The sequence below is a fragment of the Cygnus olor genome, chromosome 16, assembly GCF_009769625.2.
Source record: "Cygnus olor isolate bCygOlo1 chromosome 16, bCygOlo1.pri.v2, whole genome shotgun sequence".
Lineage (NCBI taxonomy): Eukaryota > Metazoa > Chordata > Aves > Anseriformes > Anatidae > Cygnus > Cygnus olor.
Genome location: NC_049184.1, coordinates 3,456,276 through 3,479,536, shown reverse-complemented (window position 1 = coordinate 3,479,536; position 23,261 = coordinate 3,456,276). Strand labels below are relative to the sequence as shown.

Genomic DNA, 23,261 nt, shown 5'->3' with positions numbered 1-23,261 from the left:
GAAAGCTTCATATTTCATTACAGCTGGTTCTGCCAACAGAGATCAGAGGCCTAGCAGTTCTCCAGCACACCACAGAACACTCCAAAAACACCCACGAGACACGGATTGACTGATCAAGCAAAATCAAGCAAAAAGAGGGGTCCTCTCCCCTTACTTTATCTTAAAAACACCTCTCCAGGTCATCTACGCACCCAGAAAAAGCAACAGAAGGAACAAGACACACATTTGATGCTTAAGTGCATCTTTTCTAATATAATCACCACATGCGAATGCCTTGCCTCTAACACAAAGCCAGAGCGAATTGTCTGGGGACAAGCAGCAGATCTGTCACCAGGTCTGTGACCAGGGACCCAGGGAGGATCTCAGAAGCCTCTGACATCTGCAGCCCAGCACCTCGAGGGGAGCCGAGAGCAGCACGTGGCAGCACCCACCCTCCCCTGAGCCTTCCCCTCCAGTTCCACATCCTCCCTCCGGTTGCCTGGGGGTAGAGAGGAGGAGGACAGGGAAGAAATCAGATCTCGAGGCCTTCTGCCATGCGTCATGCTGAGAGGCACAAGCCAGAGACACCCAAAGCCGGAGCTGCTCAGCTGTGCCATACACGATTCTTGACTTTTAACTAAGGTCGTCAACACAGAAGAGCTTTTGGCAGAGGACATAGGATACCGCACCCCACTGTGACCAGAGCCACAGGGACTGGCCACCCCTGCACCCTCCAACAAGACCTTTTCTTTGGTTTAAGCTCACAGCAAACTGTGCTGGAGCAGCAGAAATTACCTAAATAAACATCTAGGGCCAGGACGAAGCCATGAGCAGACATCACCACCTGCATGGGGGTTGGATGCCAAAGTGCAGGAGGGCCGGGTTCTGCATGGGTTTGAGGGGGCAAATACCAGCAGTGCCAGTCCAGAGGAAAGTGCTTTATAGGAACATAGCTGATGGGATAGGAAAAACAAGAGCCATCGGTTCCAGCCCAGACACAGGACAGGCGTTGGCAGTCGTCAGACCCAGGTCCTCAGCCCATATACAACGGGCTCCTGGGCATATCACGTATATAACCGCACACAGCTGTGCAGGCACAAAGGGGAAGGCAAGCCAGAGCCCTGCCAGGGCTGCTCACAAGCAACCCTGTAAAAGTAAAAAGAATGTAAAAAAAAAAAAAAAAAAAAAGCCTCTCAGAACTCTCAGAGTTCTCAGACCCAGAAGCAAGCCAGATGCAGCCAGCCCACCCCAAACTACCAGCAGCACCAGGCAAAGGCCAACACAAAGTCCAGCCACTGCTGAGGTCTCCCATTCACGCAGGGCAGCAGCCATCATGGTCAGCCTTCATCTTATGCCCAAAACCACCAGAAGGACGTGCTCCAAGGCAGCCCAGGGGTACGGCCCTGCTGCCGGTACCACTGCTCGCTCTGGAGGTGCCCCAGGCCTCTCGCCGGCCTCCAGGCCCATGGGCAGGGAGAGGCTGCGCCAGAGTGGCAATTCGGGCAAGGCGAGGGCATTCCTCACACCGTCCTCCTGGGGACATGTACCAACTTCAAAATAAGCCGTGGCAGAACCCACTGTCCCCCATTTTTGACCTGCCCCAGGCTGTGCTCCAGATTCTACCATGAGCCGCCTCCTCCCATGCTCACAGAAGGCCCGGGAGGCAGCGCTCTCACTTTCACAGCCAGGCATTTGTAAGGCGTCCGTGCTGCAGTCTGGGCCTCACCTCCCTGCTTTATTTCTAATCTCCATTTCATGGAGCTCAGACAATTCTTTCAAGGCTCCAGTGAATGATCTTTATCCCTTTTGCAGCTCATTCCAATTCTGTGAATAAAATCCCTGGGTGGCCCTGGAAGAAGAAGAGAAAAAAGGATGACATTTGAAATGAAATAAAAAACAGAAAACAGAACATATTTTTTGGAAGAAAACTCACAACCCTAAATCTAGCAAGCTATAAACAAGCATGCTTGGCATTTGTGGATCCCCTAACCCTTTGTAGGGAGGGGTACAAATATATAAATAAATTAGATAAATGGGTTTATCTGCATTTCATAGGCAAAGGGAGTGTGGTCCTAACCAGGGAAAGAGCCAAATTACCTCCTGGTCTAAGTGACCTCAGCAAGGCAAAGGCAGCCTCCTTTGTATCACATCTCCTTCGGGGCAACCCGTGAGGCGAGACGGGGTGGCTGTTCTGGGAGGTGGAGCAGGGGCTCTCTTATCAGTTCCCAGGGCAAGGAGAAAATAACATCCCACCCGACACCTACAGCAGAACACTTACCTGAAAGCACTCAAAGCAGCAATCCTGAGCTGCACCTCCCTAGCAGGTAACTAAGAGCCATTTACGCCTCTTCTCCGGGCTGGGAGCAACCAACTTCATATCAGATTTTGGAGTATTTATTCTATTCTTGATCCACGTGCTCCTACAGCAGGAAAGGCCGTCCCACCAGAGTGCTGCGTGCTCATCCACCAGCCGGCATCCTCGGCCTGCTCTTCCTCACCTCCTCAGGCCTCGCAGCTCCTTGGGTCAATCCGTCTCTCCATCCAAATCATCAGATGCATTTGGTTGGAAGGGAAGGCAAATAAATACCTGCCCTCATTGCCCAAAGCGACTCTGAAATTCAGGTCACTCTCCCCTTTGCTCCCCAGCGGGGGGCAGGAGCCAGCTCACACCCACGGAGCTAGCAGCACATGTGGCTTACAGCCTGGCCCCAGCTTCTCCCAGGCTTCCCTGAAATGAAGCTTGGCATCAAGAAAGGAGGAGAAAAAGGCATTCCTCCTTGCAGGGAAGGGTGCTGTGCTCCCCTCGACTTAAAGCAGGGTGTTTTCTTGCAGCCCTGGGAGCAGAGAGGAGTCCTGCATGCCCTGGGCTGGGAATCAGGAGGGAGCAGTGGGGCAGGATCTGGCCCCGGGCAAGAGGGCTCTGGAGGGCAGCGGCTGCAGGGATTATTAGTCAGAAAACAATCTGTAAGGAAAACTTAGCAACAGTTAGAAGAAATATCGATTTTGTGTTTGTCTGCTTCTGCAGGGCCTGAGAAATGGCAAATTCAGACAGCAACTGTGGCTGTTTGGGCTTAATTCAAACCCTGATTTACACTAACGCTGGGAACAGACGAGTGCATCAGCCGAATTGAATCTAAAATTATTACTCTCTCCCTCCCCCCTCCCACTCCTTTATCTAGTGCTTTTGGGCAGATCTGACACCGATTTTGGTGCCCATTACCTGCTGCACGATCACAGCTAGCAGCCCTCATTTCTCCAGCGCCGCAGATCCTAACCCCACGGCCAGGATCTCCCTGGCACAGGCACTCCCACAGCGCCATCCGCTGCTGCCCGTGCCCCCAGGCCCCTGCTGTGACAGCTTTGCAAATGCAGGATCGTAAAAACACAGCTTTACCAGACCAAGTTCGCCCCTGAGATCCAGAAAGCAGTGGACACAGAGTTGGCTCCGCTCACCGCCACGATGACGGTTGGAGGTGCCACAAGGCGCTGGAGCAGTGAGGTGCTGCCCGCGTCTTTGCCCAAGGCACAAGTAACACATTTACAAATAACCCCCCCCCATAAACACTAAAGCAGCCTCCCTAGGAAGAAAAGTATGTATTTAAAGACCCAAACCCCATCTGCTGCGTGCCCGTCAGTGCCCAGCGGATGGCAGCCAGGCTCTCCGGCAGCGCTCACCTCCGCAGCCGCATGGAGCTCATCCTGCAGGCACTTGTGCTGAGGCTTGTTACAGCAGGGGCTTCCAATACCCCCAAGTCTCTTTTTTCTAGTGTTTTCCAAATGAAAACACGTTTCTTCACTGCGATCCCTTCAGCTTCTACAGAAAAATGTTTTCCCTGACGTTGCGCCATTTTTTAAACTTTTCATTATTCTCAACTAGCAGAGATGAGAAATCGCAGTTTCCTTGGTCCAGAAACAGGGGGAAAAAAATTGCACTTTGCAAAGTACAATTAGCTTCCTGTCTGGTTACAGCCAGCCTTAACTTGAGTGGTCTCCAGCTCCCTCAAAATCCAGGAGCTACTCAGCTAATCCTCAGCATGTATCTCCCAGCCTAAAATTGTCCTTTTAATTTCCTAAGCCTCTAAACCCACAGGTTAGAGTGTCAAAAAAAAAAAAAAAAAAGGCACGTGGGAAATAACATCAATAAATAACCCAAGCAGGGCGGGAGGGGAGGCACAGCGCTGCTTTGAGCGATCCCTGGGGCCAAAGCAGCGCGATGCTGAGTCCCCCACCCACCCAGCTCCCCCCTGTTGCCCCCAGGCTTTTTTCCATCGCAAGATCCCATTTGGGGTCTAACACAGCCGCCCTTCCTGCAGCCACTGGAGGTGTGCAAGTCAGATTTAGCCACCAATAGGAAATTCTATCTTTTTTCCCCCTCCAACGCCAGGGTAATTTAGCCCTGCCCAGGTTCCACGGATGACGCGTGCTGTGCAGAGATCAGCACGCAGTTCAGGCTCTCTGGCAGCACCGCATCTGCTGTGTACTTGCATAAAATATAATTCCTTTGGTTACAGGTAATACCTGAAAGAGGAAGAAAAGACCCTTTGCATCCCTCCTCATCTGCATGCAGGGACGAGCTCTCTGCAAGCAGCAGGTTGCACCAAGGGTCCCCCCCTACCCAAGGTGCTGCTCGCTGCAGCACAGGACAAACCGCGACACCCCTGGCCAGCAGGAACGAGGCCTGGACCTGAGAGCCCTTTGGTGGCTACCGGCATCCATGGGCCATGCTGCCTACCCAGGTCCACCCCCAAAAGACCCTGGCAATTAAAAGTCTTACTGCCCTCTTTTTTTCTCCTTACCCTGACATTTTTGCTCTCCTCAGCTTTTCCAGGGCTTGTCCTGGCTGGACACGATGTCCCGGCGGCAGTCTGAGCACTGCCGTCACCCCAGGAGCGCCAGCTCTGGTATTCCCCTCTCACCCCACTACAATCAATCCCCTTTCCACGCCCGGACTCGAACAAGGGTGGCATCTGCCTCAAGTCAGGAACGCAAAACCCAAAGCAAATACAAAGCTGAAAAAAAAACCCCACAGCGCCCTGTGGTTTTACACCTTTCCAGGCAGTAGGGCTGCAGAGGGGAAGAAATCCCCTCCAGCACCACGCCTCCTGGGACACTGCCTTCCTGGTCTTTCATTTAAAGCTGAATTAAATCTCCAGGTGTCTGTGAATGAGGGTTGTGTGGCCCAAGGTGGCCGCACTGCTGCAGAGACTTCGAAGGGACAGCAGCCCTGGGGACACTGCTGGGACCAGCGCCGCGGGACAGAGGAATCCCCATCTCCGAGCCACCCTGCCCAGAGCTGCCCCAGTGGGCCCAGGCAGCCAGGGGGGAGTTGAACTGGTTTTTACTGGAAATGAACCGGAGCATCTGAATTAAAGCAAGTCTGGCTTTTTTCCCCAGCTGCACAGCAGCGGCCCCAGGTCCAAGGATGGCCAAGGCGGGCTGGGAACATCCACACAAGGAGCTCCATTTTCCAATTAAAAGCTAATTGTCTCTTTACTCATTAAGCACGCTAGCTTTACTCATTTTCCTCTCTATTTTTCCGCCCCTCGATCTTTCTTAATAAGCCATCTGCAAAGCAGGACACCCAGCTCCATTTGGATTTACAGCGTTAGGGTAGCAGTTAATACTTCTCAGCCTCATAATCCTTTAATTTAGGGGCAGCTCTGAAACGAACGCGCCAGGTTCGTGCGCTGATTTATCCTGCAGTGGCGGCTGGCAGCACCCACTCTCAGCTCACGTCAGCACAGGAAAGCAAATGCAATTTTTTTTTTTTTTAATATTATTTTAAAAGACACCCAGGACAGGAATGAGCAAGACCTCTAAACCCAGAGAGCAGGCGTCCTCTGTTCCCGCAGAGGAAAGCCAAAAGCCATTCGGAGATGCCGGAGCTCTGGCCACGCGGCAGAGTCATTGGGACAAGGCAATCCTCACGGAGAGCAGTTCTGTGGATGATCTCAATCAAAATTCACAACGCTAAGGGCTTGAAAGAAAATAAGAATCAGCTTGGGATGTGTCCAAGACAATCAGGAAAAAAATATCTGGGAGGTGCCCAAAGGCTGCTTCTCCCCTCGCCCCCCGAAGCCAAACAGGGATGGATGGTTTGATGATGATTTCTGTTAAAATAACAAGAAAATTCAAAGAGCCACAGCCAGGCTTTCAGACAAGTGGTCCCAGCCGTATTTCCAAAGCAAACATTGCAGCACTGAGAAACAGAAATAAAAATGACTTCATGGATTTGCTTTGGCCCAGAGCTTGTAGAAATGAAAAATGAGCCAGGCTCTGAACACTCCCTTGTTTCCCAGGATCTAAGGTTTTATTAACAAGTTTGTCAGCAAGGATTTTTTGGCTCTGTATTTCCAACGTCAACGACAGCCTAAAACAAGACGTACACAGCGCTCCCCTGTTTGTCCAGCCTGCAAAGGGACTACGGAGAGTGGCCCTGCTGAAGAGCGGAAGGGGTGCGCGGACACCCTTGCTGTGCTGCCCCCCACCCGAGGCACATCAGCCACGGGGCCGCTGCTGGCTCCCGAAGGACAACACATCACAACAGAGACCCAACGGCACTGTCACAGAGCTGTTCGTGCGCCAGTCTGACCAGCGAGCCGCTCGTCAGTGTTTCCAGCGGCTTCCCACTGCAGTCGCGTGCTGCTCTCATCGCTGCATTTCATCCTCGGCTACATCAAAAGAAAAATTCACCGCAACGGCTGCACCCACACGGCTCCGGCCCCTGAAGGAAGGAGGACAGAAGAGGCTCTGCTCCGCCAGGTGCTCCACGTGCTGTTCTCCAGCCCACGCTCCCTGCAGCCTCCGTCCACTCTTTAACCTTCCCATGAAGTAGCAAAATATATTCCTAAACCTATGAAACTATTGGGGGTGAGAAGAAGCCACCCCTTTCTCCCCCACATGGGGAGAAGAAATCCCACAGGAAACAGATCCCACACAAAAATGTGTTTCCTGCTATCTTGGCTTTCCTGCCTCCGTAACAAGCCCTGAGCCTTTCTGCTCGTCAGTTGACCTCAGCCTATCTCAAACACCACATGTAAGCAGCAGCACTGCCCCTCGGGTCTCGTACAGGCCCAGTCTCCAGCGTTAAGCCCCACCAGTTTCTAATTTTTGAGCATTTTGGTCAGCTGGACCAGCCTCCCCCCCCCCCAGGGGGCACAGAGCCAGGTACCACCGCCCAGGAGCCCAGGTTTGCAGAGGCTCCTCTGGGCCAGCGGCACCCAGCAGCTGCCCGAGGGCTGCAGTCGCCCTGAGCTGCCCCTCCTCGCTCCCTCCCCTTCTCAGGAGCCCCCAAAACGCTGCAGTCCACAGCGTGCTACCCGGCACCACCCCGGCACAGCACCGCCTCCCTCCGCGCGTCCTGAGGCCCCAAGGCAGAGTCGAGGCGAGTCTGAACGACAGGGTCAGGCAGGGCGTTGTTAGCACCATCGTTTATTTCAAGAGGAGCACATCCCTGGGAAGAGGCACCCGCTGCTCCCGCCCTACAGCACGGCGGCACAAAGCAGCCCCGCGGGGAGCGGGCGGCCAGCTCCAACTGCGGGTCACCCCAAAGCACGGCCCCCACAAGAACACAACACCTCCCCTGTCCTGGCACACAGGAGAACCTCTCCATCCCCTGGAGAAAGACAGAAGTGAGATGTGAGGCGTGCAGGAACCTTAACAAAAGCCATTCCCAAGGCACCAGAGCAGGCAGCGCGAAATCCAGGCAGCCGACAAGGTCCGCGTCCAGCGCCCAGTGCCCGCGCGGCTCCAAGGCGGAGCGCAGCTTTCTGCTTCTGCAGAGCCCAGGTCCTGCAGAGCGCTCCTGCTGTCAGCTCTCCACCCCTCCCTCGTTTGCCTTTCCATAATGATTCCAGAACTCGCATCCCACACTTTAGCCAGCAGTTAGCCCAATTTAATACAATGCAGATCTACCTGGGAACAGAGGGAAAAAATTCACCCCTAAAGGCTACGGCCTTGCAGAGGATTTCATTTTCCTCACCCCTCTGTGGTTCCCTCCCCTCCACTCATAAAAAAAAATTTAAAAAATAAAATAAAAAGAGCAGAACAATCCTTCATGATAAGATTAAGGTCCTTGATGTGTGACTTTGTTTCAACATGCCCAAAAATTGGCGTGCTTTCTCCTGCATGAAGAGTTGGTCTCGAGTTCCACCGCAGGCCACCGCTTTCCAAGCTCTGGTCATCTACGAAGGGAAGAGAAAGCAGGTGTAGAACACAGTCAAGGGAGAGGAGGGGGCTGGGCACCCTACTCGTTATGTCCTAGCGGGACAAACACCTGTTTTAAAACAGCGTGTGAAAATAGATAAAACTACCTGCTACCCAATGGAAAATAAGAACCTCTAGCACGGGGACCACATTCAGCAGTTTCCCAGGTAAGTGCTCCGCTGCAGAACCACCCACGGACCCCTTGAGGGCTTTCCCTTGCTCGAGTTGAGACCAAAAGCCCAAAGCACAACCCCACTAAGCTTCACCGTGGAGCCCAGAGGGACGAAAGGAATTCAGGACCGGCTTTGGGGTTTATTCCCAATCAGCTCAGTTCCTACGGGAGCTGCTCAGCCCCAGACCTCGAAGGGTTAGGTTGGGCAGAAAGACCGTCCATCCTCAGCAGTAATCGGTGCCTGGAGCTTCAGCACTGCCTGGCCTCCCAGCACGCAGGAAGAGCTGAAAACCAGGTGGGCCTCAGTCACTGTGTGTGAGAGGGGCTCCCATGAGGTGCTCTGGCTTTCCTAGCCTCTGCAAACGCTCTGATAAATGCAGTCAGAAGATGTACGGTGCCCTGAACTCGAAATATGCCCTCACGTGCACTGCAAAGAACCAGAGCTTGACGTGCAGTGCTTGCTAACAGTAACGCCCCACACAGCCGCAGCACGGCTTTGGGGCTGATTTAAGTTCAGCCCACAGCTAAGTGGGAATAATAAATAACTGCCACTGCTGGCAGCACTAGGGTGGTACAATAAATCCCAAGAGCCCAGGAACACCACGGGCAGCTCGGCTGTCTTTGGGCGATGGGATTTCACTGCACACCTGTACCCTGTCACCGCACAAGCTGCCTTTCCGTCACCCTCAAGTCACTTGCAGAGCTTTATTTATACGGATCTATTAGCGCTCAGAGCAGTGCGACCCTGCCTAGGACAGGAGGAGAAATGGAAGTGTTTAAGTAGGGTTTACTTTGAGAAGGGGAAGGAATTACTCTGGCCGAGGAGTACTTATTTGTCAGAAGAAAGCTTTCACAACAGACAGCTCTAATCCAGGGACGGATGCTGCGTTTAGCTGAAGACAGAGCCAAGGCCGTTCTGAGAAGACAACACTGCACCTGAGCCCTTCCCGGGATCTGAAACCCTCCCCACACCAGCCCCCAGCTGCAGTTTCACCCCTCACCAGGGAAAACACGTACTTCCATCCTCATCCAAGCTACCAGAGAGCTCTCATGATTTGGCCCAGGCACATACCTGCAAAAATCATGCCCTTCTCATCTCAGACGCCGTACCCAAACAAAGTGGGGATACACCTCTGCACTCTGCCTGCAAGTACAGCAGCTGATACCCCGGGGTTTTACAGAGATCACAAGAAACCATTTATGCCCCACAGAGTCAAATACCCATAAGGGCACCAGCCCCTCAGCACAGGGTATGCTTGAGGGGCAAGAAAACAGCATCCACTGGAGCTCTGCAATGCCTCTGCTCAGGTAAACAGCAGGATAAACGCAGCCGATGCTGCCTGCGTCACACAGCCTTCACCACAACTCAGAAATACCCTAAAATCACAGGGGCGGAAAGTACCTTTTTGTTTAGCACTTATATAGCACCTCACAGAGCTGCTATGGTCAGAGAAACAAGAGATTAACCTGCTGCTGTCCACACGAGGAGTGCTCGCTGGGAAGAGGAAGGTTTACTTCACTACTGGGTTCCTCATCTAAATTCCTTGCCGGACTGGGACAGGATGCGGGTTCCCAGGAGGAAATCCAGGGCCAACCACGCTGCGTAGGCCACAGTTCTGATGAGCCACGGGGCTTTGAGCCCCAGCAGAAGGGCGGGCTTGCAGAGAGAGGGGAGGGAGCTGTAGTGTGACGCTACTGGTTCAGCATCCCCAAAGCTGGGTGCAAAGAGACCTGACAGCGTACAGACGCCCACGCAAGAGCGCACGGTGTTCCTCCCGAGCTTGGTCCCGAGGAGGGACAAGGGCTGCAGCACCAGCTCACCCGCCGATGGGCAGGAGAGGCTGCAGGGCTTACCGGTGCCGGCGGTCTGAAATGGCTTGGCATTTTCCTGTAGGACATTTTCTCGGACTGCACCTGCACGAAGGCTCTGTTGAGCAAGCCGCAGTCGCTCTTCCTGCTCGAGGAGGAAAGGTTCAGGGACCTCGACAGGAAATTCACAGGCTGCAAAGGGAGAGAAAACTGTATGAGGAAAGAAGTCAGTTTGCCCCAACAGCGCTGCTATTTGGCCTGGCCAAAAGGCCAGCTAACAAATCCACCACTTCATCCACGTGTTCAAAGGCAGGTGGCCGAGCCACCACTGCTTTGCACGGGGTTCCTTTGGAGAGCTTACTAACCATGGCAGGCTTGCAGAGAAAGAAAAAACCCCAAATGGCTATGATGCAAGAAACAAGTGGCTGTGCTCAAATACAGCCTTCGTCTTCTCCAGGCAGGAAGGTGCCTCTCACCCCTACGGCCAGCCTCGGCAAGGGCAGCCTGAGGGCTCTGGGGATGAGGGCACGTAAGGCTTCTCCCATCTCACAGGCAGAAAAGCGGCGGGGCCGTGGTCAAACGAGAAGGGAATTCGCACCTACTTCTGCAGGCAGCTTTTTCACCAGGATTTCTATTCACCTAGTGTTTTTCCCCTTCATGCTGCGATTCATTTCACCTACAGTCCCACACCATGCCTGGGCTCTGGACCCTGTAGACCCTATGTTAAGTTGCTACTGTCAGGAGAAAAAAAATAAAAAGTCTTTCTGTTGCTTTCAAGGGCTAGAGGTCCCACGGTCACTACAGTCAGCAAACAAAAGCATCAGTGGTGGTGGGAAGAAGCCTACAGCCAAGCCCAGGGAAGTGCTGGAAGAGCAGAATAAGCCCTCTGCTTCAGCAGCACTGAGACGCAGGGCAGCACAGACGCCTGGGAATGCTCTCAGTAGCAGCCTGATGCTGCAGAACAGCTGCTGGTGGAAGAGGAGCCATCTGCTTCCTCCTTCCTCGCAACAGTGCTGCATCAAGGGTTCATCCTCTCCCTTGGCTACTCAATTTAGGGAGCCAAAGTGGCCAAGAGCAAGTGATTATCTTCCCCTTCTGATACTGGTCTGCAGGATCAGCTCACTAAACCAGACTCTTGAGGTCAAACAAACGCATGTGGCGGGACGAGAAAGGAGAGGGCCACAATACGTTTAGAGTCTGGGCGTGTGGCACGTCGGTGAAATGCTTGCGCTTTGGTATTGGAGAACACAAATTTAGAACAGCCCCTCGCTTCCTCACCTACACGCAGAGCTTGACAGCAGCGAGAAGCAGAGCAGCAGGTTCTGCAGGCAGCCAAGCAAGGAGGAGAAATAGTACGGTATTGGTACCAAGCCCATCTTGCTGCCTTCTGGACAGTTCCTTCCAAAAACCCATCCTAACCTCTCGGGCAGGCACCCTCCCCCCGCAGCTCTCCAGAAAGCTTGTGGAGGATCCTGAACAAGGATTACAGATCCAGCCAGCCCAGCTCCCTACCCAGAGATCCCCTGCTAAAACAGCTCAGCAGCCAAGGTCGCCTCTCGGCCCCGTTTCAGCCAGACCTCTCCCTGCTCTGCTCCCAGCACCCCTCACCTGGGTTCTTTTGAAACAGATATTCTTGGGGAGGGCAGGCACGTTCTGTGTCATATCTTCATCCACAATATCCAGGGCCAGCGACTTCCGGACCTTCTTGATGGGACTCCTGCGCAGCTGGGGGACACAAACACACGTGTCAGCACGAAGCAACTCAGTGACCTCCCATCCTAAGGGCCGGGGTGCAGAGCAAGCCCACGTCACCCCACATCTGTGTTGTACCAGCACCTCAGGAAGACGTATTGCATCCTTCCCCACCACAGGGCACAGCAGCTGCTAGGGCTCTCCTCGCTGGCACCAGGAGCCACTGATTTAGAAGGGAAAGCCCCTTCCAGCGGGAAGGGAAGGCCACAACACCTTTGGCAACTGAGCCAAGAGCCTTTGTGTACCAGTCCTCAGCCTCTGGGGAGCCCAGCTTGCCACAAATGCTTCACGAGTCTCTCCTGTACGTTAGGAGACAGCATCTCCTAGCACAGACATGAGTTCTGCATAAACCAGGCCACGGCTGGCAGTATTTTAAGCAGGTCTTAACTTCAGGCACATAAGCAGCCTCACGGACTAAAAGGTAGCAGCCACATGCTGAAAAGCTTTTTGGCATCAACAGTAGGATGAACTCAACCAGCAAAGACACCCCTCAACAGCACAGGACAGCCCGAAAGCAGATACTGGATGTTAAACCAGCTCACCCCTTGTTTTCTCTTCTGTTTCTCAGGCTTCACGTCGTCCTCTATGATAAGTTCGATGCCAGCCTCACTTCGGAGAACTTCTTTCAAGTCTTCTTCCAGGTGAGGAGTCTGGGGCTGGTGTGAGGAGGCAGGAAGACAGAGCACAGGACAGTCAACATCCGTACACTGCGCAGACTTCCTAGTATTCCCTCCGCAGACAATAGGGCCAGAGCAGCCCACGGGAGCTCCCAGTGGGAAGACAGACATTGCGAGGTATTTACTTCCCAGCAGGAAAAGACATGACGAGATTTCTATTAGCCTAACAGATTTACAAGATCTCCATACACGGGAGAATGTCTGACCAGCTACATCCCAAATATGCCATCAAGAGACCAGCGGGCACCGAAGGCGGGGCATACTGAAGCTGCCAGCCCCCAGCACCTGCGTTAAGTCCGTGTCAGAGACCCAGACACAAAGGTAGAGCATTTCCTTGCTCTTCCTCAAGCTCGTCAGCAGCCAACCACTGCAGCCTGACTCAGGGGCAGTTTTTGCTATTTTGGCAGCTCTGCAGAGGAGCTGGAAGTCCTGCTGCTACCCACCACGCCATATTCGCTCTGACAAGGTCTCCTTCATCCCTCTCATCTCAGCCTGGCACTACCAGACCGTACCCTGTTACTGCACAGACGACAGCTGGCTCACAGCTCGGCTGCAACCTACCCCACACCCCTTTTGTATTCACCACGTGTCCTGGGAGCAAAGCACCGCCAGCAGCGAGCTGCAGACCTGTTACGTACCAGAGGCCTTATTGGTCCGTATTTCTCCAGGGCGTTTTTGAAAGGCGTGGGGGTGTGCGGAGTGTTGTCCACCACATACTTCTGATCTGGCGTGACAAACCTGGCAGCGGAAAATAGGGGAAAAAAAGGATTAACGTGGTATAAACGACTCAGTAAAGCCCGTCCTTCCAAACCCTCTCATTACACGAGCCACCTGCAGAGCCTCACACAGTGACAGCAGAAACCGTCTGCCTGGCTGGAGCATTCCTGGGGCATAAGCTGGGCAAACAGGCACCGAGGAGCCTTTAGTAGGGAAAACGTCCTTCAGAAATACCAGCTATGCTGCTCCAGCACCCTTGTCAGAAAGCAGTACAACGCCTGTGACCCAGGCATCGCAGAGCCCTGCAGTCCAGCACTACTCTGCAGCGCTTCTGCTGGCGGAGCTCCTCGGGGCCAGCCGGGGCTTTGTGCCCGTCACAGCTGGACCAGTGGAAGTCCCTGGGGCGCACCCACTTCGAGCAGCCAGGTCGTACCACCGGGGTGTGGGAGCTGCTCCGGGTCATGCCAGGTTTGGAACCACAGCCAGCACCTCCGCACGCCAGCGTAGCGACGTGCAGAGACAGAAAACACTCGCTGTGCAGGCCACCCTCCCTCAGCTGGCTGGTACGACCCTGATTTCAGGGAATCCCCAGACCGCCCTGCCACTCCCTCGGTGGTGCCGGTACAAGTACCGCGGGAGGTACGCTTGATTCGGATCACTCACGTGTGAGAAAGGACAACGTTCAGGTATCAGGGAATGGGTGAGGAGAAAGAAAGGACTTACGCTGAGTTTTTCTGGAGCAGAGGGGTCTTGTCCCTGTGCAGAGGGGTGGTGACAATCACCTTCTGACTGCACACAGGCGTGGAGGTCAGAGATGGGTTCTCCAGTTCTAGCGTATCCTGTTTGGTCCAGAAATTTAGGAACTGCACAGCACAGGAAAGAAAGAGTCGCCCAGTCAGTCTCAAACCTCCTAACATGAAATCACTAGTCAGTATCTTTACGTAAACAAAGCGGAAAGCCTGATATAGGGACAACCCTCCCATACCAAGTGGCACCGGCAGATCTGTTCCAGAAGGAACCAGGACGACTCTTGTATGAGCTGGGACTTACTGCGGCACCGTCCTCTACGTGGGCACGTGCATGAAGGTGCCAGAAGGTGCCTCACACCTAGGAAGTTTATTCAGTTCCCAAGAGGGAAAAGCAGATACAACTTTGGGCAGCTACAAGGTGGAGGGAGGTCTCTGCTTGCACTGGTCCAGATAACGCCAAGAGAAGTGGAGAAGGAAGCGTACTGCCTGCACACCAAAATTCTGTTCTGAGCTCAGGTCAGCAAACACAAGGTCAGTCCGAGTAACACAACAGTCTGCCGGCTGCATAAAAGCTGACAGGTTTTGTACTGAGCTGTCCTCAAGCTAAACTGAAAGAAAACCACTGACTGCCTCACCTCTGCTGGGATTTTATTTCATGACAGCTAATAAATGACAGCTTTCCTCCCACAAGGAATGAGGTTCGTACCCAAAAACCTACTGCGAGAGAAGAGCTGTTTGTGTTACGTTCACCGATGGCTGGAGTTCAGTCTGAGAGACAGGAGATGCAGTTTGTCTTCTCGGATTGATTCCAGGCCTCTCAGCTTCTCACTCTGCAGAACTGCACGTTTCAGCCCCTACTCTGATTTCCCTGCTCTTGCTGGCCCTGCATTCAAGGGCCACCTGAACCTGGGTGTCAGTGGCCTGTGGTGCTCTCCCATGTGCCACCAAGGGCTGCAGAAACAGCAGAAATACAAGGGCTCGGAAGGCTTAGCCAGCGAGTGGCACAGGGAGGTGGGTTCTGAACGACAGCAGCTGTGGGAGCTGTGCTGGGTGACTTATCCTGTTTTACAGGCAGAACTCCACCACATCAACGCACAGGTCAGGGTGTTTGAACGCCGCAGTGCTCCAGCAAGGTGTTTTTTGGGAAACCATGCACGCACGTGTGCAGACGTTGTAAGAACGACGGTAAAACGGAACCGTTCTGAGTTTGTTTTGCAACAAAGATAAGGCCCAGCAGCATTTTCCCAAGCACAGCAACTCAAAGACGTGCACCAGCATGCGCTGCCCAGCCCAGGTGGATGATTTAACTGGAAATACCCCGAGACAGCCACCCGCACTGTTGCCACACTGCCACCCCCCTGCCAGGGCAGTAATGCCCTGCACAGAGCAGCCCAGAGACAGAAGCACCACGCTCTCCCCTGCGGCAGGCAGGCGCGGATCTGCACAGTGCTGCTCCGTCCTTGCAGAGGCCCTGTCCATGGCTCAGGCCAGCAGGGCTTGCCCCTGTGCTGCAAGTGCTCCTGCTGAGGCCAACGCGGGCTGCTGCTCCCAGGGAAAGGGCAGCGCTGGAGACAAGCAGTGCCGGAAGGCAGCTCTGCACCTCGCTTTACCGGGAAGGCGCACACAGCCCGTGCACTGGCACTGCCTCGTCCCAGGGAGGAGAGACACAAAGCCGGCAGAGCTGATGGGAACACACAGCACTGAGGCAAGCAGATGAAGTACTGACGTGCTTACTGGGTCACAAACAAGCCCACGCAGAGGAGCACGGGCTGGCCTGTGCCGTTGCTCCATACCTGAGATGGAGAGAAGGGCAGCGTCTTGACAGGGGTGCTCTTGGGCGTCATGCTGTTGCAGGAGTCGAGGAAGGAGAGGCTGGTGCTGGGGGCGTTCTCCGTGACGGGGGAGAGGGAGATCTTCCTCTTCTTCTGCCTCTTCAGCACGGAGGGCGGCGTGCCAAAGCTCACCTCTGCGTGCGGGGAGATGGGGATGAGCTCCCCCTTGCTGCTCTTGCTCAGGTCGGAGATGGTGTGGCCGTCCAGGCGGTACTCGGTCACGTTGGGCAGGGACGGCGCTGGCTTGCTGGGCGTCTGCCTCACGGGGCTGTTGCTGCTGCTGCTGCCGCCAGCGGAGGGCTCCTCGGGCAGGTCAAACTGGGTCAGGTCACACCACCCGTCCGGGTCCTGCACACAGAGGAAGCCCTCAGCAACCGCCCGGGGAGGAAGGCTGAGCAGCTGAGCGGTGCAGATGCGGAGATCAACCAGGAGGTGAAATAAGCAGGTGTGTGAGACTGCGGCAGCTTTTGCAAGGAGCCTGGCTAGAGGAGAGCTCAAGCCCTCCTCCCCTCTGCCGTCAGCACAGCTGGGAGCCAGGGCAGGGAGCCGATCCAGCTGAAAGTCGTTGTTTGCACGGGGCAGTTTTTTCTATTTATGCTACGTTGGTTTCTCAGCTCAGTTCACAGCACAGCTGCACTTACAGCTGCATCTGCACACATGGGACAAACCAGAAGTGGCTAGGGACAGGGGCTGAATGACACAACTGACACCAAACTACAGGCTTGGTCACAGCAATGCCGTGCAGACAGGGCCCTGCCGTAAAGCACCCTGCTGGAACCAGATTAAAAATAGCCAGACCCCGGCACAGCTCAGCGCCATCAATACCCGAACTACCCTACAGGCAGGCCTCTAAGGACCCACAAATGGGCCATTAAGCCTTGGGCACAGTCTTTGATCTCCTTTACACCTGCAAAGTGAATCTCTCCCTGATAATCATCTCATAAACCCGGCTGCAGGGACATTGCCCTTTTATACATCACCAGAGCATTGTGCTGCCATCGAGCTGAAGGCGAGCCTAAAGGAATCCACCCAGCCCTGCTCAGGACGCCCATGGCGACGAGCAAGGGGACGCAGTAAGTTCACTCAACGGGAACGGTGTGGAAATCGGGCCCTACCACAGCCACCCTCCATTAGCCAGAGGAGCAAGGGTGCGTTACTTACAGATTCAATCATGTCCAGAGCTTCACTGAAGGCGGGCACAGACGTCGGGCACAAGTAGTTGGTAGCTTCGACAACCCACTTGTACGGTGACGGGACGCACGCCGGGTCCTCCTCAGGCACCATGTCATCTGGGGTCCCCTCGCCGTTGTGCTCTGCCAGGTCAGCAGCTGGCAGCTCCGAGGGCAGCTCCTGCAGGCCCGTCACCTCCTCGTCGCTGACGTCCTCTTCCTTTATTTCAGAGACATCGACCGGCCAGTTCGGCAGGACGCTCTTCTCACAAACAAGAAAGAAAGCCCAGCCGTTAGCAGGAAGCGAGCAAACAAGGTCAAGGCCTGGGGACGAGAGCACAGATCCTGGGACCCATTCATCTCCTCCTGCTTCATACCAACCATTTGGCTCGTCTCACATCCCTGTTCTCCCTCCCCGCTCTGTCCCGTACACCACCTGAAACAGGACTCTATCCAACTTAATAAGCACGGAAGCGTTTAACTGAATATTCCTCTCAACAGCATCTCGGGGGAAGTCAAATGAAGGCTGAGCAGGTAGCAGTAGTTCTGCATTTCCTACTTCCCGAGAGCCCACCCTTAAAAACTGCATGCTTTCTTCACGCAAACAATTACGTGTCATCCCCGCTCTCTGCTTTAGGGGAAGGGAACTCAACACCTCTTCCCCACGCCCCCCTCACTGCGCTGTCTGGAGCAGCCTCTCCCACCAGCAACAGCACCATGGAGCCAAAAAAACATCTTCAGACTCTCCAACAGCCTTGACGCCGGGGGTGGCAAGATAACGACAGCACTAGCAGCCTGCTGTCCTCCACGTGGATAACACGCTCGGGCACACGTTATACCTCTAGCTCCCGGAGGGGGAGATCTGTCAAGAGTCAGTGTCTTGGAGAAGGCCGGGGGAAGGCACGGACTCTACACAGACACCAGGCTGTGGTGAAGGCAGCTTTAGGGGCAGCAGAAGGGTGGCTGAACTGCTCTGACGCACGTCAGCAGAGCTGAGGACAGACCCGAGTGCCCACGTGCTGCTGCAGTACCTGGCTCCCAGCTCTCGATCCACTTTGGCTCTCCTTGTCATCCACCTCCACGAGCAAGTACAGAGGCTTGGACTCCTTCGTTTCGTTGAGGAAGCCGCCCGTGTCCACCTTCCGCTTGATGGTGGAGTTCCAGTGATTCTTCACAGCATTGTCGGTCCTGCAAAGCAAGCAGAAGAAAACAAAACCACCGTTAAGCACAGCTTTAAAGCACACCTAAGAGCTCCCGGGAGCTCCCCAGCCCCAGCTGGTGAGCCCAGCACATGGATCTCCGCCGGCCACCCAGCTGTGAAGGTACCAGTGAGCAAAGAGGTCCTACCTGCCAGGCAGCAGCTTGGCAATCTCAGCCCAGCGATTCCCCAGGACCTTGTGGGCCTCAAAGATGATGCGATCCTCCTCCTCTGTCCACGAGGACTTCTTCACCTCGGGGTTCAGGTGGTTGTGCCAGCGTTCCCGGCACTGCTTCCCTAACCGCCCTTTCAGGTGCTTGGCTATCAGAGTCCACTGTTTGGTGCCATATTTTTTAACCAGTTCAATTACCTTTGAAAAGAGCGGGAGGGAAATAAGGGAATGGAACAAAGGAGGGGAGGGTCAATACAGCCATCGTCAGGCTTTGCTTTTCACCTCTATGGGGACCGGGTAGGGGCAGACAGAGAAGGACCCCTTAGGAAAAAAGCTGGAGGGATCCAGCACTGATAGTCAGGCGAACATTTCTGTGAGCAAAATCTAGCCGTGTTCTGAAGGAGGCTGTTCTCGTGCAGCCCCCTTGCCACACGACACCTATGAACACAGGCGACAGCTCACAGAGAACTGGGATGGAGACGGGCAGGCGCAGCGGGTGCAGAGCAAGCGTCAAGTCCCACAGGCATGCTCCAAGGCTCCTCTGCCCTCCCTCCTCCCGAGACCTTGGCTGCGTGGAGGGAGTCCCCATCAGCTCCACACTGCTCTGCCCGCAGGGACAGCGTGGCGCAGCCCCCCTGTAACAGAGGGTGCCACCCTCAGGACACGCCAGGGCCCACAGCTACACGCTCCGCTAACATCAGGACGCACAGTGCAAGCTCCAAAGCAGAAATGGGCAATATTCACCTAAAAGCCATCCAGTTTGCTACTTCCCCTTCACCTAGGGCTTTGTCGCTTCTGCCTGAGGTTCACTGCAAACGTTTCTGGGAGGGGAACCTGTTCTGGTTGCCCTGAAATACATCCAGGCAACAGTGGGGGCAAATCGCTACAACATAACCTGCTGCCTGCAACACTGAGCCTGCCGGAATCTTACAGAGGAGGCCAGACGGCTCTAAAGGGGCATTTTCACCCTGCCCAGCTGAGCTTAGCTGAGAGGCGCTGGTAGCAGGCGGCTCACGGATCATACCCACAGGGTTCGTAACTAACACCCCTGCTGCAGACTGACTGTCCGGGGCAGACAAACAGGCCGAAGATACCGAGATGCGGCACACTCCAAGGAGCTGGAGAGGCTGCAGAGAAAAGCTCTAGGCTGTTTCAGGTTGAGCAGGAGAAAGCTGGAGCCCAGCCCTGCCACGGCGGTAGGGGGCATCAAGAATAAGTTGCGTGGCAGTTGGGACACGACCGGGCAAGGGGAGAGCAGGCAGCAGCTGCTCTGCTGTCGGAAGGTGGGAGGGCATCGTGATAAGCGTCCTCAAGAAGCGTTTGATGTAACGCGTGGATAGGAAGCCTGGGCTGCAGAAGGGACCACAACAGCCTGTAGCAGGAGCAAAACGGAAAGAAATGGGAGAGCAGAAGCGTTGCAGAAAAACTGATAAACCAGGAAATCTTGCACCAGAAAGCACATGACTAGGAATTATTTTCAAATTTTCTTAGGCACATAAAGATGATGTGTGTCTAAGCTAGCCACTCCCGGTTCACTCCCGAATCAGCAGAGAGGAGCACTCTCAGAAGTCACAATTCACCTGGCCAGTATCAGAGATCCACTTTAGGCTGTCTACTGTGGCACACAAAAAGCCAGTTTTATTTTCTCTCAGGCCCAACGTGGCCAGGTCAGGCAGAAATCTACCAGCAGCTGGATGAATTAATTCCCTTTTCTGCTCTCTCCCTTGCCAGCCTACTACAGCAGCACAGTGTGAAACAGAGAGAGTGTTTAGGAGGAGCCTCTTCCCTCAGAGGGCGGTGAGGCCCTGGCACAGGCTGCCCAGAGAGGCTGTGGGTGCCCCACCCCTGGAGGTGTTCAAGGCCAGGCTGGACGGGGCCTTGGCCAACCTGACGCAGCGGGTGGTGTCCCTGCCCACGGCAGGGGGTTGGAGTCAGGTGATCTCTGAGGTCCCTTCCAACCCAAACCATTCTATGCTTTAGCTGAAGAGGCCTAGAGCTGCTTCTGCTCATCACGACCACAGCTGCGTTAGGCTGCTCAGAACAGCTCAGAGTACTGCTCTTGTGGGTACCACCACTGGGAAGAACCACCCACTGTTTTCAGGGAAGACTTGCGGGTCTGACACCTCCGCCCTCTCCACGGAGGGTCACAGCTCAGACCCTCTCCTTCCTGGACTTACCTTTTGGTCCTCCTCTTTGGTCCAAGGGCCCTTAACCAAATCTGGATTCAACACCCTCAGCCACCGGTACTGGCACTGCTGGTCGCTGCGGTTCTGGGGAAAGGAATCAGAGTAGCCGTGCATCAGACTGGAGGCTCCACAAGGCCCTGTAACAGCATTCCCCACACGCACAGCCTGCCCCCTGGAAAACCTGCAGATGCACAGAGAACGCATACTGTGACTAGGGCACTAGGCATGGAAGACAGGGACAGGAACCTCAGTTTCTCGTCCCAGCTCCAATAGACGTGCCCTTGAAAGTCCTCTAAGCAAGAAATGTCTCCCTGCCCTGAAGGAGCACCGATTTCTTTGACAGTAGCAGCCACAGAACAGAGTCCCACTGCAAAAGGCATTGCACACAGAGAACCAGCGCCCTGAGCACAAGAAACAACATGCAAACACTACGATTCCCGACCGGGCAAGGGGTCACTTACAGGAAAGTGACTGGCCAGGAACTTCCAGTCATTCTGCCCATAATGTCTTACTAACATCTTCAGCTGCTCATCCTGCAAAGAACAAAGACATCCACTTTCACATACACTGAGGCAAAACATGCCACAGGCACTCCTGGGCTGACAGCATCAAGAACAATCTAGGTATTTTTAACTGTCAAGGTGTGTATGTCTGCATTACGGGGAGGAACGTGGCTCTCACTGTCCTTTCGCAGCACCTTGGTGCATGGAGCCCAGCTGTTTGGTTCAGGGCTCTGAACGAGGGTGCGCACAACAAGAGCTGAGCACAGAACATGAGCTCAGTCGCTGTGGTCACACCCAGGCCCACCTCATCTCCATCCCAGGGCAGTTTGGCTCAAACTACATGGCCAGGGCTTATCCAGCCCCAGTACGCCCCTGACCAGGCAGCCCATCTCCCAACTCAGACACTGTTTTTGCCTGGCCAAGAAAACCAACTGTTGGAAGTGCATCACCACCGGCCAGACAGCCTACTGCTTTCCTGCGCTGAGAGTCTCTACATCTTCTCTCTCGTACACCCTGTCACAGCCCAGGTTTGCCTACTCTTACCGCTCACACAAAGCCTGCTACAGACTTCCTTCCCTGTGTGTTCTGGATGGGCAAAGGTAAGAAATAATTCCCTGTCCAACAGGAGCCTAAGGCTCTGATCTCTGCACAAAGACCACTCTCACACATGTTCAGCCTCCAAGGGTGATAGAACATTTTGTAGTTTTCACACGAAACACAAGGATTATGGAGGAAGTGGGAGGACGGCAGAAAACACCCCAAACAGTTTCAGGCTTTCAGCCAGAACAACTAAGCCACGACCCTAACAGTCTCAACATTCCCTGCTTTAGCTGCAGAAAAGGGAGGGCACGTCCACTGTGTGAGTCAGCTCGCTGAAGACCTCGGCCATCCTCCAGGGCCCCACTAGAGAGCTACAGGCAGCAGACGCCTCACTCAAGGCTGAGGTGTGGAAGCAGCGAGAGCCCTTGCTCTCCAGGCTGTACTTCAAACTCACCTGAGCTTCTTCTCACTAAGACCTCAGGCACACAGCCTTCTCCAGCAGCGAGACAACGCAAGCTGGGGCTGCAGCCAGCGGGTGAGGACTGGGGTGGAGGAGCACAGCTGCAGGAGCCACGCCAGCAGCCTGCCCCAAACACCTGCCCTCGGCGAGCGCCAGGCTCTCACTCACCTCCTCTTGCGTCCACTTGACTTTGCACCTGCCGTCCCGCTGCTCCGGCACGTCCGAGTCGGTGTCCTGGCAGTGCAGCTCATCTTGGTCCTCGCTGCCAAAACAAACAGGGTGCTGCTGAGAGAACCGCAGCGGAGGGAGCGGCCGCGGCGTGCAGAGCCCCAGACCCCCCTCCAGACGCCCACCCTGAGCCGAGCCCTGTCACCTCAGGCCTTCCCCAGGCAGCGGAGGGGACCCTGCAGACCCCAGCCCGCGCTTTGCCACTCACCAAGGAGTCGGGGGGCTTCTCCCAGCCCCTGTCCCTGCGTGAGGGCCGTGCCCAGGGGCTGGCACCGCTCCCCTCCTCGGGGTGGGGGGAGGCAGCAGCAGCAGGCAGCCGCTGTCACCGTGCTGCCAACAGGGGGGCAAAACCCGGGCCCAGATCCCCTATTTACCTCACATTTGCCCCACGTTCCCCCCATTTACCTCACATTCCCCCCTCATCCCCCCCCATCCCCCCCATTCCCCCTCACCCAGCTCCCCCCCCCCCCCGTTTCCCCCCCCCTTTCCCCAATTCCCCCTCGTAGACCCACGCCACGCCGCCGAGGGACCCCGGGCGGGCGGGGGGGGGCCCGGTCCCTCTGTCCGTCGGCGGGTCCGTCCGTCCGTCCATCCGCCCGTGCCAGCAGCAGCAGGCCGCTCCCCGAGCCCGGCGGGAAGGCGGCCCCCACAGGGACACGGGGCGGGGGGGGGGGGGGGAGGACAGGGACACGGCGGGGGGCACCACTCACCCGCGGCTGCGGCGCGCCATGGCGGGCTCGGGCCGGGCCCGGCGGCTCTCGGTTTTTACTTTTTTTTTTTTTTTCCTCCCCTTTTTCCCTCTTTTTTTTTTCCTATCTCGCGCCAACGGCGGCCCCCCCCCGCGCGGGGCCGGGCCGCGCCTGCGCGCCGCCGCCTCACAAAGAGGCGCGCGCGGGAGGGCGCCCCCCACGCG

General features: G+C 55.3%; 1 protein-coding gene across 4 annotated transcripts; it reads right to left on the bottom strand.

Annotated features, from left to right (window-relative positions):
- Positions 1 to 7,393: 7,393 nt before the first annotated feature.
- MYBL2 (MYB proto-oncogene like 2) lies at positions 7,394 to 23,248 on the bottom strand. 4 transcript variants are annotated; one of them, XM_040575864.1, is made up of 14 exons: positions 23,059 to 23,248; positions 22,289 to 22,382; positions 21,079 to 21,150; positions 20,609 to 20,701; positions 18,409 to 18,629; positions 18,093 to 18,249; positions 17,054 to 17,323; positions 15,854 to 16,240; positions 14,035 to 14,174; positions 13,233 to 13,332; positions 12,460 to 12,573; positions 11,774 to 11,890; positions 10,211 to 10,357; positions 7,394 to 8,162 (listed from the first exon to the last, which is right to left on the bottom strand). In XM_040575864.1, exons 1-14 carry the CDS (start codon positions 23,076 to 23,078, stop codon positions 8,034 to 8,036), a joined length of 2,061 nt encoding a protein of 686 aa, XP_040431798.1. In that variant the 5' UTR covers positions 23,079 to 23,248; the 3' UTR covers positions 7,394 to 8,033. The 4 variants fall into 4 exon arrangements, with proteins under 4 accessions (XP_040431798.1, XP_040431797.1, XP_040431800.1 ...); XM_040575863.1 differs by lacking the exon at positions 23,059 to 23,248 and adding an exon at positions 22,861 to 22,963; XM_040575866.1 differs by lacking the exon at positions 21,079 to 21,150 and having other exon boundaries at positions 23,059 to 23,198.
- Positions 23,249 to 23,261: the final 13 nt, after the last annotated feature.